The sequence below is a fragment of the Temnothorax americanus genome, unplaced genomic scaffold, assembly GCF_048541705.1.
Source record: "Temnothorax americanus isolate GAGA-0224 unplaced genomic scaffold, ASM4854170v1 Scaffold44, whole genome shotgun sequence".
Classification (NCBI taxonomy): Eukaryota; Metazoa; Arthropoda; class Insecta; order Hymenoptera; family Formicidae; genus Temnothorax; species Temnothorax americanus.
In genome coordinates, this window is record NW_027509591.1 from 159,484 (window position 1) to 172,938 (window position 13,455).

Here is a 13,455-nt window from a genome sequence, read left to right on the forward strand (position 1 = left end):
TTTAACAACATACTCAACTATATTCATTGGTTTCATACAGCATTATACAAATACTTGATATCGGGTATATACATGCATGCACAATCACGTTCAACATTGCACACGATATTGTTCAGCGTGTGATCGAGTCACGTGCGAGAAACAGCACAATGAGTAAGTACCGCTAATTTTCGTATATACTTGTGCAAAAAAAACTTTTATAAACATAATTGTATTTTTTCAGTTTTGATAAACCCCGCTACACGCCTCGTATTTTAGGAAAGAGATTTGCCTTGACATCGACCGCATATAAATTTTTGGATGTTGGAATCAACGCTGGACCTGTGTCCTCTGTGGATATACTTATTGGCGATAACCGAGGCAATCGGATAATTCTGCCTCATGCAATGTGGGGACGTTCATCGAAAAACGTGCAGGTATTCAGCGACTCGTGCAGTCGCCGGCACCATCATCGCTAGCGTTTCGAGATTTGGAACTCGTTAAAATACGCGACGCAGATGTTGTAAAATTGACGTCGTGCGGCACCAGCTTGTACATGAAACCGTCAACCGTACTCTTCCTGTTCGAACTAGAACATTGCGTTGAAAATGTGTATTCTCAACTATGCCAAATGTTCATGGCGTAAGTAAAATCTAAAAATTGAGACTTTGGATGCAGATTACGAAGATATCGAATCTTTAAATAATCTAGATGTTACTAATACTGTAAGATGCAAAAAACATGTTAAGAATTGCGCGTTGCAAAATGTATTAAAAATATTTAACTGGTGGTCGCGACACCAGAAAAATTATTATTTTTTGAAATAAACTATATATGTATATATAAATGTTTTATTTTCTTTTCCCACATACTTTGTAGTTTAATATAGATGTTTTAGCTGTTTTTAGCTGTTTTTTAGTTGTTTTTAGTTGTTTGATAGCTGTTTAAAAGCTGTTTTTAGTTGTTTAAAAGAAGTTTGATAGCGGTTCAATAGCAGTTATACAGATCGCAGTTATACAGATAGCTGTTTTAGTTGTTTGATAGCTGTTCAAGAGCTGTTTGATAGCTGTTTGATAGCTGTTTTAGCTGTTTTTAGCTGTTTCATAGCGGTTCAATAGCTGGTTTGATAGCTGTTCAATTGCAGTTATACAGATTAAACTAAACCACTGAAAGTTAATGGTGCGATATCGTTTTCATGAACATACGTGTCTCGCGGTGATTTCATCGCTCACGTGCAAAACTGTACATACATCGTAGATTTTTCGCAAGACGCATGCGTACGGATGCTGATATCATTGTGAAATTAGATATGTTAAACAAACGCTGTGACAATAGTGAGATATAGAAGGATGAATTTGAGGGTACGCTCAGTAGTTGTGGACTAGAAGTGAGATTCAGTGGGAGCGTCCCGTTTGACCACGTTAATATTTACCACGGTCCTGATTGACCACGTTAATATTGAACACGTTGCAATTGACCACGTTGCGATTGACCACGTTGTGATTGACCACGGTTTCGATTGACCACCGTCCCAATTGACCACGGTCCCGATTGACCACCGTCTCTATTGATCACCGTCCCGATTGACCACCGTGCCAATTGATCACCGTCCCGATTGACCACGTTGATATTGACCACGGTCCCGATTAACCACGTTGATATTGGCCACGGTCCCGATTGACCACCGTCCCGATTGATCACGATTGAGCACGAGTTACAATATTAAGCAGTTCCTGAGATATATATACAGGGTGCAAAAAGACTAAGTTTCGTAAATTTGTGTAATGAAAGAAGGAATAAATACACCAACTTTAAGTATAGAAACCATGGGTCAACGACATTTCGTTACGGCGTGACGGGCGTTTAATTAAATTGTCACAACGACTGCGATGCAATGATTTTATTCCGTCAATTTAACATGTTTACAGACTCTCTATACAGAGTCTGGCCTTAATTGATTTTGTCCAAATCCTGCGAGAGGAAGGATATACATTATTATGTATGTACAACCACTGAGATATAAGTAATATCACAGTATTTACAACACAATAATTTTACGAGAGGTTAGGCAATCTGTCACAACAATGATGTGCAAGGCAAGCAAAGATGCAGAATAAAGCGGGGAACACACACTTCTGCACAACGCATAATGCGTAAAAATAAGAAAGTTGATTGGTCCATACACATGTGCATAAGGAAATAGACTAATCAATTCTGTTATGCTTACGCATTATCCGTTGTGCAGATGTATGTGCTTCCCGCTTATAATGGTCATCGCACACAAAATTCCATAGGTTGCATAAGCATAGCATAAGACCGCTGAACCAATGAGCATCTTATGTAAATTAATATGGCGACTTTATGCTGGATGCTCATTGGTTAACGGTCTTACGCTACGCTTATGCTAAACTATGCATTTTGTGCGCGATGGCCTTAAAGCCATTGCACGTAACGAAGTTTTAGTCATAATCGTAAGGTTGTAAGAAAATATACCAATCATAGTCGATTATTCTCCTCGCGCTTGAAGAATAGTCAAGTGTGATTGCTCTATTTTCTTACGGCCTTACGATTATGACTAAAACTTTGTTACGTGCAATGGCCTTTAAGCTGAATAATAAAATGGTTTATAAGTTTTTGGAGTGCGTTGGAGTGATTAGGAACATGGGGCATGAGTGAGTCGTATCGTCGTACATATGCACGAACTTATGCCTTAACTGGCCTTAACCTAAAGCTTAGAATAATTCTATTGGCTCTCGCCATTTTATTCCAAAGCCAATACACGTGAGTTCACTCAGTTGCCTGACTCTTAAGGCCGTGGCACATAGAAAAACTTAAGCAGTAAGGCTGGTTTCACATGGGGCTTAAGATGAGTATGCGTAACTTGCGTCAGCCAATCAAATCGTCTCAGTATTTAATCGTATCACACGCGTATAGTAGCTGAGACGATTTGATTGGCTAACGCAAGTTACGCATACGCATCTTACGCCCCATGTGAAACCAGCCTAAAACTCAAGCAGTAAGCAAATCAGCCAATCACAGCCAAGAACTTAAGGCACGGCCCTAAGGGTTGGTTTATAATAGCCGTAACCGTTGATTTAAGCCGTAATCTTTAAGAAATTGACCAATCACAGTCGATTATTCTTCTCACATTCGACTGTGATTAGTCAATTTTTTAAAGATTACGGCTTAAATCAATGGTTACGGCTATTATAAATCAACCCTAAGCGGTAGCGAATCCATACCGTTGACTTCTTAAAACGTAGCTTTGTCGGACGTTCCGATTGGCTGTTAAGGTTGTGTTAGTATGCACGGACAACAGTTGATTAAGCCATAAGTTTTCGACCAATTGCGTTGCTCGATTCGGCCAGTTACGATTACGAACGGCTGAATCGAGCAACGCGATAGATCAAAACCTTACTGTTAAGGCCATTGCACGTAACAAAGTTTTAGTTGTAATCGTAAGGCCGTAAGGAAATAAACCAATCACAGTCGATTATTCTTTTTGCGCTTGAAGAATAATCGAGTGTGATTGGTCTATTTTCTTACGGCCTTACGATTAAAACTAAAACTTTGTTACGTGCAACGGCCTTTACTGTTTCGGAAAAATATGGAGCCCAAATCAGACTAACGGCTCGCGGCCGCGACTGCGATTGCGATTTCGTTTGAAAATGCCCGAATTGCCAGGAGCTTCTTTCTCATTGATCATGGGACGAAATTGGAATCGCAATCGCAGTCGCTGAGTTCGTACGCCCGATACGCGCCATGGGACGTCACCCTAAAACTGGTTTCACATGGAGCGTAAATTGCATATGCGTAACTTGCGTCAGCCAATCAAATCGTCTCAGTTACTATACGCGTATGAGACAATTTGATTGGCTGACGCAAGTTACGCCCCATGTGAAACCAGCTTAAGGGTGTGGTCACATGGACTGATATTTTTCGCGTAACGTGTAACTTTAATGTATATCCAATATGGCTGCGCATTTGAGCGTGATATTAAAATCTATAACTATAAAAAATAACAATGTGTATCAATATCAATAATAAAATAGATTTTTTTATGCGTACTGCCAAATGAAAATAAGTAAGCGACCGATTTAAGTTTATTCGACGGAAACAGTAGTTTTGTTTAATTCTGTTTAGTTCTGTTTAATTCCTTCGTTAGTATTCTCAGTATTTTTAAGTTATCTAAAAACGTATTTTGTAATTTTTGAGGCAATAAAATTGGATGTACGTAATGTTATGTAACATGAAGCAATTACAAAATTGAAATGCGATAATTTTTGTAAGTGCAACACTGCCTAAAAATATATTTTTTAATGTGTGAAGTATAAAAAACGTATTTAAAAAGATTTGATATCTTTTTGTATTATTAAGCCATATTGCTTGCACTCATAAATATAAACTTAGCGATAAAGTCAGGCGGGAGACTTCTGCATGTCAAGTAAAGCAGATTACATTTTCCACTATCTCTCTCTCTTAATATCTATCTTAATATTTACCTTAATATCTGATATGTATTCGATAACCACAAATAAATCATAAATCCGGGTCTTATATATTGTGCAATTTTACTTAAGACACATAAATAGCTTCCTATTTACATCAAAACTCAGTTAATTCTCACTTGTGACGTCAATTGAATGCACGTTCCTTTTAATGCTGATGGAGAGTGAGATTCAATGAATTTTTATTCACAATCGAGACCATGTCCTTTCTACTGTACTATTAAAAGTGAGATTAGAAACTTGTATTGTTATGCGATAGCTTTGTCACCAAAATAATCAGGTAAATTTCTTTTACTCACTAAAAAATTGACGTCTTATGATTATTCTCAGCCTAAAGTATTCACGTAACTGAGTGGCTCAGCTCACTTAAATGTAAATAGAAAGCGCTTATACTATCATAATATAAATTGTAACGCAATTGCCTCAAATAATAAAATTAATATAAAAAACGTAGATACATCTTTCTCTTTTTTTTCAGAAAAAAATAGAACTTTTCGCTTAAAGATAGGAACTAAAAAGTACTTTTTATACAAAAATTGAACTTCTTTAGCGGGGATAACGCTATAACCAGCTCGAACAATATGGTTTACAATTTATTCTGTTAATGATTAAGTTAATAACATTGTTGTTCCAGCATTTTTATTTACTACTGTATATTTAGTTTAAGAAATTTATTAACAAATTATAATTCTAATAAATTCATCATAAGATGACAATGTCGGATATAATTCCGTACCACTGCATTGCACATTGCTCATATCATGATATGACATTTTTCCTAACCTCTTATACTAACGTAAATTACTGCAATATGTAAAATATAAAAGCTGTATATAAACAAAAAAAATGATGAAAAATGTGACATAATGCAGTATCGACTATATCAATTTATTTCTCGGGAAAAAATAACAAATACTATTAAATGCAGCGATAACAAAATCGCATTCAATATTGTCAATTTTAATGTAGTCAAACGAGACCGTGGTCAATCGGGACGGTGGTCAATCGGGACCGTGGTCAATCGGGACCGTGGTCGATCGGGACGGTGGTCAATCGGGACGGTAGTCGATCGGGACGGTGGTCAATCGGGGCGGTGGTCAATCGCAACGTGATCAATATTAACGTGGTCAAACGCAACGTGGCCAATTTCAACGTGGTCAATAGTGATCGTGGTCAATCGGGACAATGGTCAATTGGGACGGTGGTCAATGGACCGTGGTTAATCGGGACCGTGGTAAAATGGGACCGTGGTCAATCGGGACGGTAATCAATCGGGACCGTGGTCAATCGAGACCGTGGTCAATTAAGACCGTGGTCAATCGGGACGGTGGTCAATAGGAATCGTGATCAATCGAGACCGTGGTCAATCGGGACGGTGATCAATCGGGACCATGGTCAATCGGGACCGTGGTCAATCGCAACGTGGTCAATATCAACGTGGTCAATCGCAACGTGGTCAATTTCAACGTGGTCAATCGGGACCGTGGTCAATATTAACGTGGTCAAACGGGTGCCACTCGAGTCAATTAGTGTGCTTGATCGTGCGGTTTATACAACAATTGGTTCACCATCTTAAGAGCTGTATATCAAAGCCCACCGATATGATAGAGTACGCAAAACTTTGCAAACCGATACGTAATTTTAAATTTAAGATTGTGAAAATCAGCGAACCGCAGATGAGAAACTGTAGCAGATTGTATAAGAGGAGAGTCGACGTAGTGCGATATCTATTCCGTCGCAAAATCGGAATTGCCGATCTCCGATTGCATCAAGATTTTCTCGATCTCCAAATAAATTGGTTCATTCTCGTAAGAGAAACGTTCCCTTTTTATCAAGATGGAAATTAAAGGGCTTGAAGAAATGGAAGTGCCTGGAGAAATGGAAGTAAATGAAGAGGAACATAAACAAGAACATGAACAAGAAATTGATGATGATGCAATTTTGTCAAACAATTCGTGTTACGACAGTGAAAGGTTTGAGGATGTTTCAAAAGTAATTTTCCGAGTATTAAACCAGGCTGAAGTGAATGCCTTAGATTAATTGAAAAAGATGTGTTGCCTTTTATTATACTTCTGGTAATGTAAAATTTTGTGCATCGTGTACTGTGAGATTACGAGGATTATTCTCAATGTTGTACGCTGAGCGAAAACATGACACCCGCGCCTATATACTGATCGATTGTTTATTCTGTGCGTCGTGTGGTAGGCCCACTTACATCAAATAATGCCGTGTAATCTCTGTTCAATTTGCACTGTTTGTGATTGATAGTGCTACGTGGCAAAGACATGGTGTCCGAAGGTTGTCTGTATTGCATATCAAAAAAACTGCAGTTTATGCTTACATGTGTTGCTTCTTTTTAACTTATCTGTGTTCAAAACTCTAAGTATTTTGTATAAAATCATTGTTGTGTTGCAAATCCGAATGGCGCCGCGAGACACCGATGAGCGGCTCTACTTACGAAGAAAAGTGAAAAGGACCGCGGTGTCACGCTAGTCGCAGGTCATAAATTATAGCCGCCTGCCATAGGCGCTCGCTCGCATTTGAAGTGTGAAATGACATCTGTTTATAAATAATATCGGACGAACATCGACGCAAGGCGGCATTTGTTTATCGAACATGTCCTGACGCGCTCGCCTGATTCCCCCCTCTCCCCCCTAGGACCTCCTTGATCTCGAAGCCCTTCCCCCTTTCCCCCCCGCCAACCATATGGCAGAAACGCAGATCACCCCCCCCCTCTCGGATGACGGCGGCGCTAGAGTCCCCCCCGGCAGACCCTTCGGCCTCGAGTTCTTCTCCCCCCCGCCCCTCACCACCCCTAAGATCCCCGGCCTAGAACTCTTATTTACATCACTACTTACCTCTACCTTTACCTTTAGACCTTTCGGAACATTTACCAATCCTCACCGCTTACTTTCCACTGTCCGCTTCTTCTCACGACTCACCTTCCCTACAGCCACCACGTACTTTCCCTTCCTGTTCTATATATAAGTATCTCATATTTATGAGTTTAAAATAATTTAAATTAAATTAAATTATTAAATTTATTGCGAAAAATATTACCTCAGCCAGTAGGGTTTGAACCTGCCCATACCGCATAAAATATTTTCAAAAAATATTTCTGAATATTTCTATAAAAATATTGTAAGAAATATTTTAAAATGGTTTTAGGAATATTATAAAAAAATTAAAAAACTTTTTATGTTAACATTTTTCAGAAAATACCTTAAGAATCTTTTAAAAATATTTATTTTATATATATATATATATATATATATATATATATATATAAAATAAATTAAATAAATTAAATAAATTAAAAATATTTTTAAATATTTTGGAACGAGATTATAAAACAGAAAAACAGGAGATTTAAATTAATATTTCAAAAATATATTTCAAATATTTAAGAAAAGATTGTCTGGGTGATAAAGAAGAACATTTTTGTTCTTACCCTGGCTGAGGTAATATTTTTCGCAATAAATTTAATAATTTAATTTAATTTAAATTATTTTAAGTATGAGATGCTTATATATAAGTATCAAAAATTATTAACATATTTATTTGTTTAATTATTATATTGGCAATTTACGAATGTACTTTACTTTATACTTTATACCAGTAAGTATTAATTAGGTTTATTAGAAACAATAAGAATTTATTAGAAACGTTTAAAAAATGTATATTTATTACAATTTCTTAACGAATACTGCTATACGGTATAATAATCGTCTATTACTTATATCCTATACCAATTCTAAACCATTGATACGTACGTATATCATACCATAATTATATCAATGAGTGTTTCACGGGTAGAGCAACGAGGCGCACGTCCATCTCCCACAGTGGCTCAAGCCGAACTCCGTTAAGGCGTAGGTTAAGTTATAGGTTAAGTTAGTGTTAAGTATTGTGTTTGTATGTAAAGATTATATCCTCAAGGGAAACAATAAATTCTATCTATCTATAATATCGATAGTATAATATTATGTACTTGGTTAATTGTATTGATCTCATGTCTATTTTTGAACAAAGTTAATTTTTAAAACATTTATTTTTTCCAAAATCTACATATATACTTTGGTTTGTTATGTATACTTAGCGTATTTTTTTTCTTTTGTAAAGATAGAAGTATCCAAAAGTTTTCAGCCTGTAATCATAAATAGTCGGATGTTTTGACGTTGACTTAAAGTATAAGATTTTGGATTATGTACGCGCACGCCGGTAAAACGTTTAGGTAACGTTCGAACCTGACCCGTTCGGAAACAGTTCGGAAGTGCCACCACAAAAACGTTCGTCTGACGTTTGGATAGAACGTTAACGTTCAGAGAACGTGCTAAGAAACGTTAAGAGAACGTGCAAATAACGTGCGTTCACGAAACATTAGAAAGAAAAAGAAAAGCTAGTATTTTAAAGAAAAGCTATTTATTTCACAAAATTTATTTCACACAATTTTTTTCTAAAACATCTTTTTTTCAACCATTCCTTTATCACATCTTCTGCCTTTCTTGTGTCTAGTTTGTCTCCTCTCAATTTTTTAATTGCCGCTAAAATAACACAAAATTTATGAAATGTCAAAATTCCAACAAAAATTGTCAGGAAAGAAAGTAATGTAAAAGAACATAAATTTCACAATTTTACTTACTGATCACTATTTTTTTTAAATGCCAGCTCCCAAAAATGGCTGCTTTCCTATTCCGCCTTTCCAGTTAAAAAATGTTCTTGTGTGATTTGTCATAAGAAGAGCCATAACTTTCTTTGAGCAATAAACAAAACAATTTCCGTCGCCAGCGAATAATTCAAAATAAGTCGTTTTATTTTCGACCCAACTGGCCAATTGAAACCAAATTGCACAACGTTTCGACCGAATTCCGGTCCTTATCAAGTGCTTTAGATTACACCGATCCGCATAACAAATTTGCGGATCGGTTCGAAAATAAAACGACTTATTTTCTTTGAGCAATCCTTCTCACACTTCCCAGAGCTTGCAAACATTAATTTTTTTACCTAAGATAACAAAATAATGAGAAAAGCTTTAAGTTACAAAATATACAATTTTAAGTTAAATATGTAATTCATATCTTTTAATTTACAATATAATCCTTTATGGAAGAGTTTCCATTTGTGAGATCTTCAGCAGTTTTAGCATCCTCGAATGTTGGGAAGGGGAGGCTTGGGAGGCCCTTTGGATGGTAAGGGGGGAGCACTTCTGTTTTATTCAATAAAAGTTGGCGTATTTCTTCAATAGTCGTTTGGAGCTTTTCGTGTGACTTTTCAAGTCTACTGAGTTTCTCATACTGCAGTTTCATGACCTCTGCAAAGTAACAAAATAAATTTAAAAAATGATGTTTAATACTTGAAAGAATTGCATATTTGAAAAGAAGAAAATGTTATTTACGAATAGTTAAAAATTTATCAATCTGGTTAGCAGAGTTGCTAACAGCCGTTTTGTTAGTGGTTTCATTTATTGCCTCAATCTCCTTCCCACTTAAATTCGAATCCAGTCATTGGCGATTGGCTGATTCGCATCTCATCAACACAATCATCAGGACTTTTGCGGCTAATTGAATCTGCAATTAGAAATAAATCGATGAGTTTACAGAAGAACATTTGTTTATAAAATGCCAAATAGTTATTAACAAAACAGTATCTCACCATTATTTGAATGTGGTTCATAAGAATTATCTGAATCTTTAGCGTCATCCTCGCAAAAAGTGTCAGAGGCAGGGTCATGTCCTCGTAAGGAGCTTGTTGCTTGAGGGTCCATCTCCTCAAAATCATTGTGAATGTCATTTCTTGGAAACAAGGCATATTATCAAAAGAAATGTATCCAAAACTATCACGACATTTTGTGGTTTCTGTATTGTTGCTAACGGCTGGTTCATTCAACTGGGAAAATACAATCATTAACTTACCATTTTTTTCATTTGTTAAAAGGGCATTTAAAATAGAATTTGAGAGGTTTTTGCCACTTTCCAACAAACTCGAAGCAAGTGAATTACTGTTTTCTACTTCTTTATTGATGTCAACAATTTCGAGAATAGGTCGTTGAGATTTATCAGTTGTTGCTGTAAAATAATTAATAAAAAATAATTGATAATAACATAAAAGAAAAAACAACATTGTTAGACACTCTTATTTTTGTGTTTACTAACATCGGAATCAAAAAGTACCCAGTGAAAACAACCTAGTTAAAATGATATTAAAGTGACATCAAATTGATGAGGAGGATAATGTCAAAATGAGTGATCAAAATGATGGCAATGTGACTGCATAAATAATACCAAATTTTACTTGTATTCCAGAGGGTCGATTGTGTATTTCAAAATTTAGTGAAAATTTCAAAAGTAAAAATTACAAAAATTTAGGTTTTGATGTCATATTGACATCATTTTGACTATTTTTACTAGGTACTATTGCAAAAAATAATCATAATTTCCATTACCTTTATCACTTCTGTCCTTGCCCTGGCTGAATTGTTTTTTTTTAGTGTTGATATTGGTCTTGGAAACATTGACAGACGTTTTGCTGCCCCGATTTAATTGCTTCTTGCAATTACTGGAGTCCGGTTGGCTAACATTAAATGATAGTTTTTTAGGTAAGGCTAGATGAAAAAAAGAAGAAAAATAATTATTTAAATTCTCAAATAATATCTATATTTGAGAGTTTCAAGACACAACTAAAAATACATTTTTGGACATACCAATCATTGTCTTTAATGCCCCACGAGGAGAAGGTGTTAATGAGATTGTAGAGCTCATCTGGGACTTAGTAATGTCACTTGTGATGGAGCCAAAATCCAAGCCCTTATCTTTGGTCTGGGCATTGGTGCTTTGTGATTCAGTTGAAGGTAGATTATAGCCTTTACCCTTTACTAACTGTGGCAGCCAGATAGGGTGTTGAACCATCACTGGTTTTCCTGGAATCCTCTATCAGAACAAAAATAATGTAATAATAATAGTAATTCTTTTAGTGCAGTCTCCAAGTAAAATTAATTGTAAGTCAAACAGCAATGGTGTTTCGAAATTAACGCCGCTTTAACGTCGGATTGGACGTCGCGAGCGCGATCGAGGAAAGCGTGACGATCAACGAACGCGGCTTCAGAGAATCGATTTTAGCAACGATGAATTTCTCGTGTTGTTGTTGTTTTTTTTTTTTCTTGTCTATCTGCTTACTTCTCTCTCCGATATCGCGAACTATTTTGAAAAGGAAAATATCGTAACGAAAGATAAAAGGGATAAAGTCGAAAGAGTGCGAGTTCGAAAGAGTGCGAGTTCGAAAGAGTGGAGTGCGAGATTCGACGGAGACGTACAGAAAGGATATTCGACGGAGAAAGGAGATTCGACGGAGACATTTCGAAGGGAGTTTCGAAAGGAGATTCGATGGAGTCATAGCGGATTGCTCGAATGATGGAGTCATAGCGGATTATTCGAATTCGTCGTCTTTATACGTAAGAAGGTATATAGAAGTTTAAAGGTAAGAGTAAGCTTTACTACGATTGAGTTAACCGCGGATTCATACGTTCGAGGTCATGACGGGCAACACGATGTTGCGTGATTACCGCGTAGCTTTTTGCGATCAGCTTTATATTATGGTGAAGGACAACGAATGTTCTTGCGTACACCTTTAAAGGTGATCGAGCAGTTCGAGACTGCGATGTAAGATTCAGACCTCTTACGTGATGACGAACAGTTCGAGACTGTAAGGAGATTTCGAATGAATGTTTTTTGATACACCGCTGATGACGAATAGTTCGAAACTGTAAAGAGATTTCGAATGACGTTTTTGATACACCGCTTTGAGTTTATCATAATGCTGAATTACGTTGATACACCGAATACGCCGAATGACGAATTGATACCCCTTTTTTGAGACTTTTAAATTATTTGGATTTGTTATTTACAGATTTAACTCAGTCCTGATTTTCCTGCGCGCCATTCATCCTTACGATCTACGATCCTGATTTTTCTGTGCGCCATTCATCCTTGCGATCTACGATTCTGATTTTTCTGCGTCCTGCGCGATAAACATCATTGATCTGCGCGCCATTCATCCTGCGTTCTACGTTCCTGATTTTTCTACGTCTTTCATATTAAACATCTTTGATCTACGCACCATTCATTCTTGTGATCTATGTTTATGCTGTTCCTAAATTCTTTGTGTTAAACTTTTTTTGCTCTTTACGCTTCTTCATCATTCCTGACATTCTTAATCTCATTCGCACAACACCAACCAGATTGTCAACACATAACAAATGGAAATTTTTTCATTATGTTTCAAAAAACAAAGAAAAGATTTATAATTTAAAATCTTTCAAAGTTTCCCTCAGGATAGAAATCTTAAATTATAAATAAATAAGGTAAAGATATTTACCTGTTTCTCTAGCTCCAGACGAGAAAGTAAATGTTGGAAGAATAATGTCCTTCTGTGAAGCAGGTTGAGACTTCCCCACTTTTGTCGGATTTTCATCACTTTCATCTTTGGACCATGGCAAATCTGCTAAATGTTTTCTCTTGCGAAAACCTTGATTTGCTTTGTCTCTATCTGCATCAAATTCTAGGTCAGTTTTCTCAACAACCCGTTCCAGCTTCCTCCTTGCTTCCTCATATGTCACTAGAAATAAGAATAAAATTAAGGTGTCGATACATACAGTGATCAAAATTGAAAGTAAATGATCAAAGCATGAAACAGGACTTACAAAAATGAGCGAGAAAAGTACATTCCCGGGAAAAAGAGATTATGTATAATTATATATAAATATATATGATTATATATGGACATATATAATTCCAAATATAACTAGATATAAACAATAGATCATATATGCTCATATATGAAATTATATATGGATCCTATAATTATATATAATTATATATGATTATATAATATCATTATATATGTTCATATATAATCATATATATTTATATATAATTATATATAATCTTTTTTTTTTCACGGGTTATCTTGTCAT

The 13,455-nt window shown here is 36.1% G+C and overlaps 1 protein-coding gene across 1 annotated transcript; it reads right to left on the reverse strand.

Annotated features, from left to right (window-relative positions):
* Positions 1 to 8,887: 8,887 nt before the first annotated feature.
* Positions 8,888 to 13,092, reverse strand: LOC143903162 (uncharacterized). The gene is made up of 8 exons (XM_077416630.1): positions 12,858 to 13,092; positions 11,188 to 11,413; positions 10,930 to 11,088; positions 10,400 to 10,552; positions 10,140 to 10,279; positions 9,883 to 10,054; positions 9,130 to 9,798; positions 8,888 to 9,031 (listed from the first exon to the last, which is right to left on the reverse strand). The coding sequence occupies exons 1-6, from the start codon at positions 12,960 to 12,962 to the stop codon at positions 9,989 to 9,991; spliced, it is 849 nt and encodes a 282-aa protein (XP_077272756.1). The 5' UTR covers positions 12,963 to 13,092; the 3' UTR covers positions 8,888 to 9,031; positions 9,130 to 9,798; positions 9,883 to 9,988.
* Positions 13,093 to 13,455: the final 363 nt, after the last annotated feature.

What these genes read in the sequence shown, in the direction of transcription:
- LOC143903162 (XM_077416630.1), bottom strand. Translation starts at nt 12,962, where the DNA reads ATGAAAGTGATGAAAATCCGACAAAAGTGGGGAAGTCTCAACCTGCTT. An exon ending in GTCTGGAGCTAGAGAAACAG is followed by an intron (nt 11,414 to 12,857) that starts GTAAATATCTTT and finishes TTGTTCTGATAG; the next exon opens with AGGATTCCAGGAAAACCAGT. An exon ending in CAAGGACAGAAGTGATAAAG is followed by an intron (nt 10,553 to 10,929) that starts GTAATGGAAATT and finishes ATTATTTTACAG; the next exon opens with CAACAACTGATAAATCTCAA.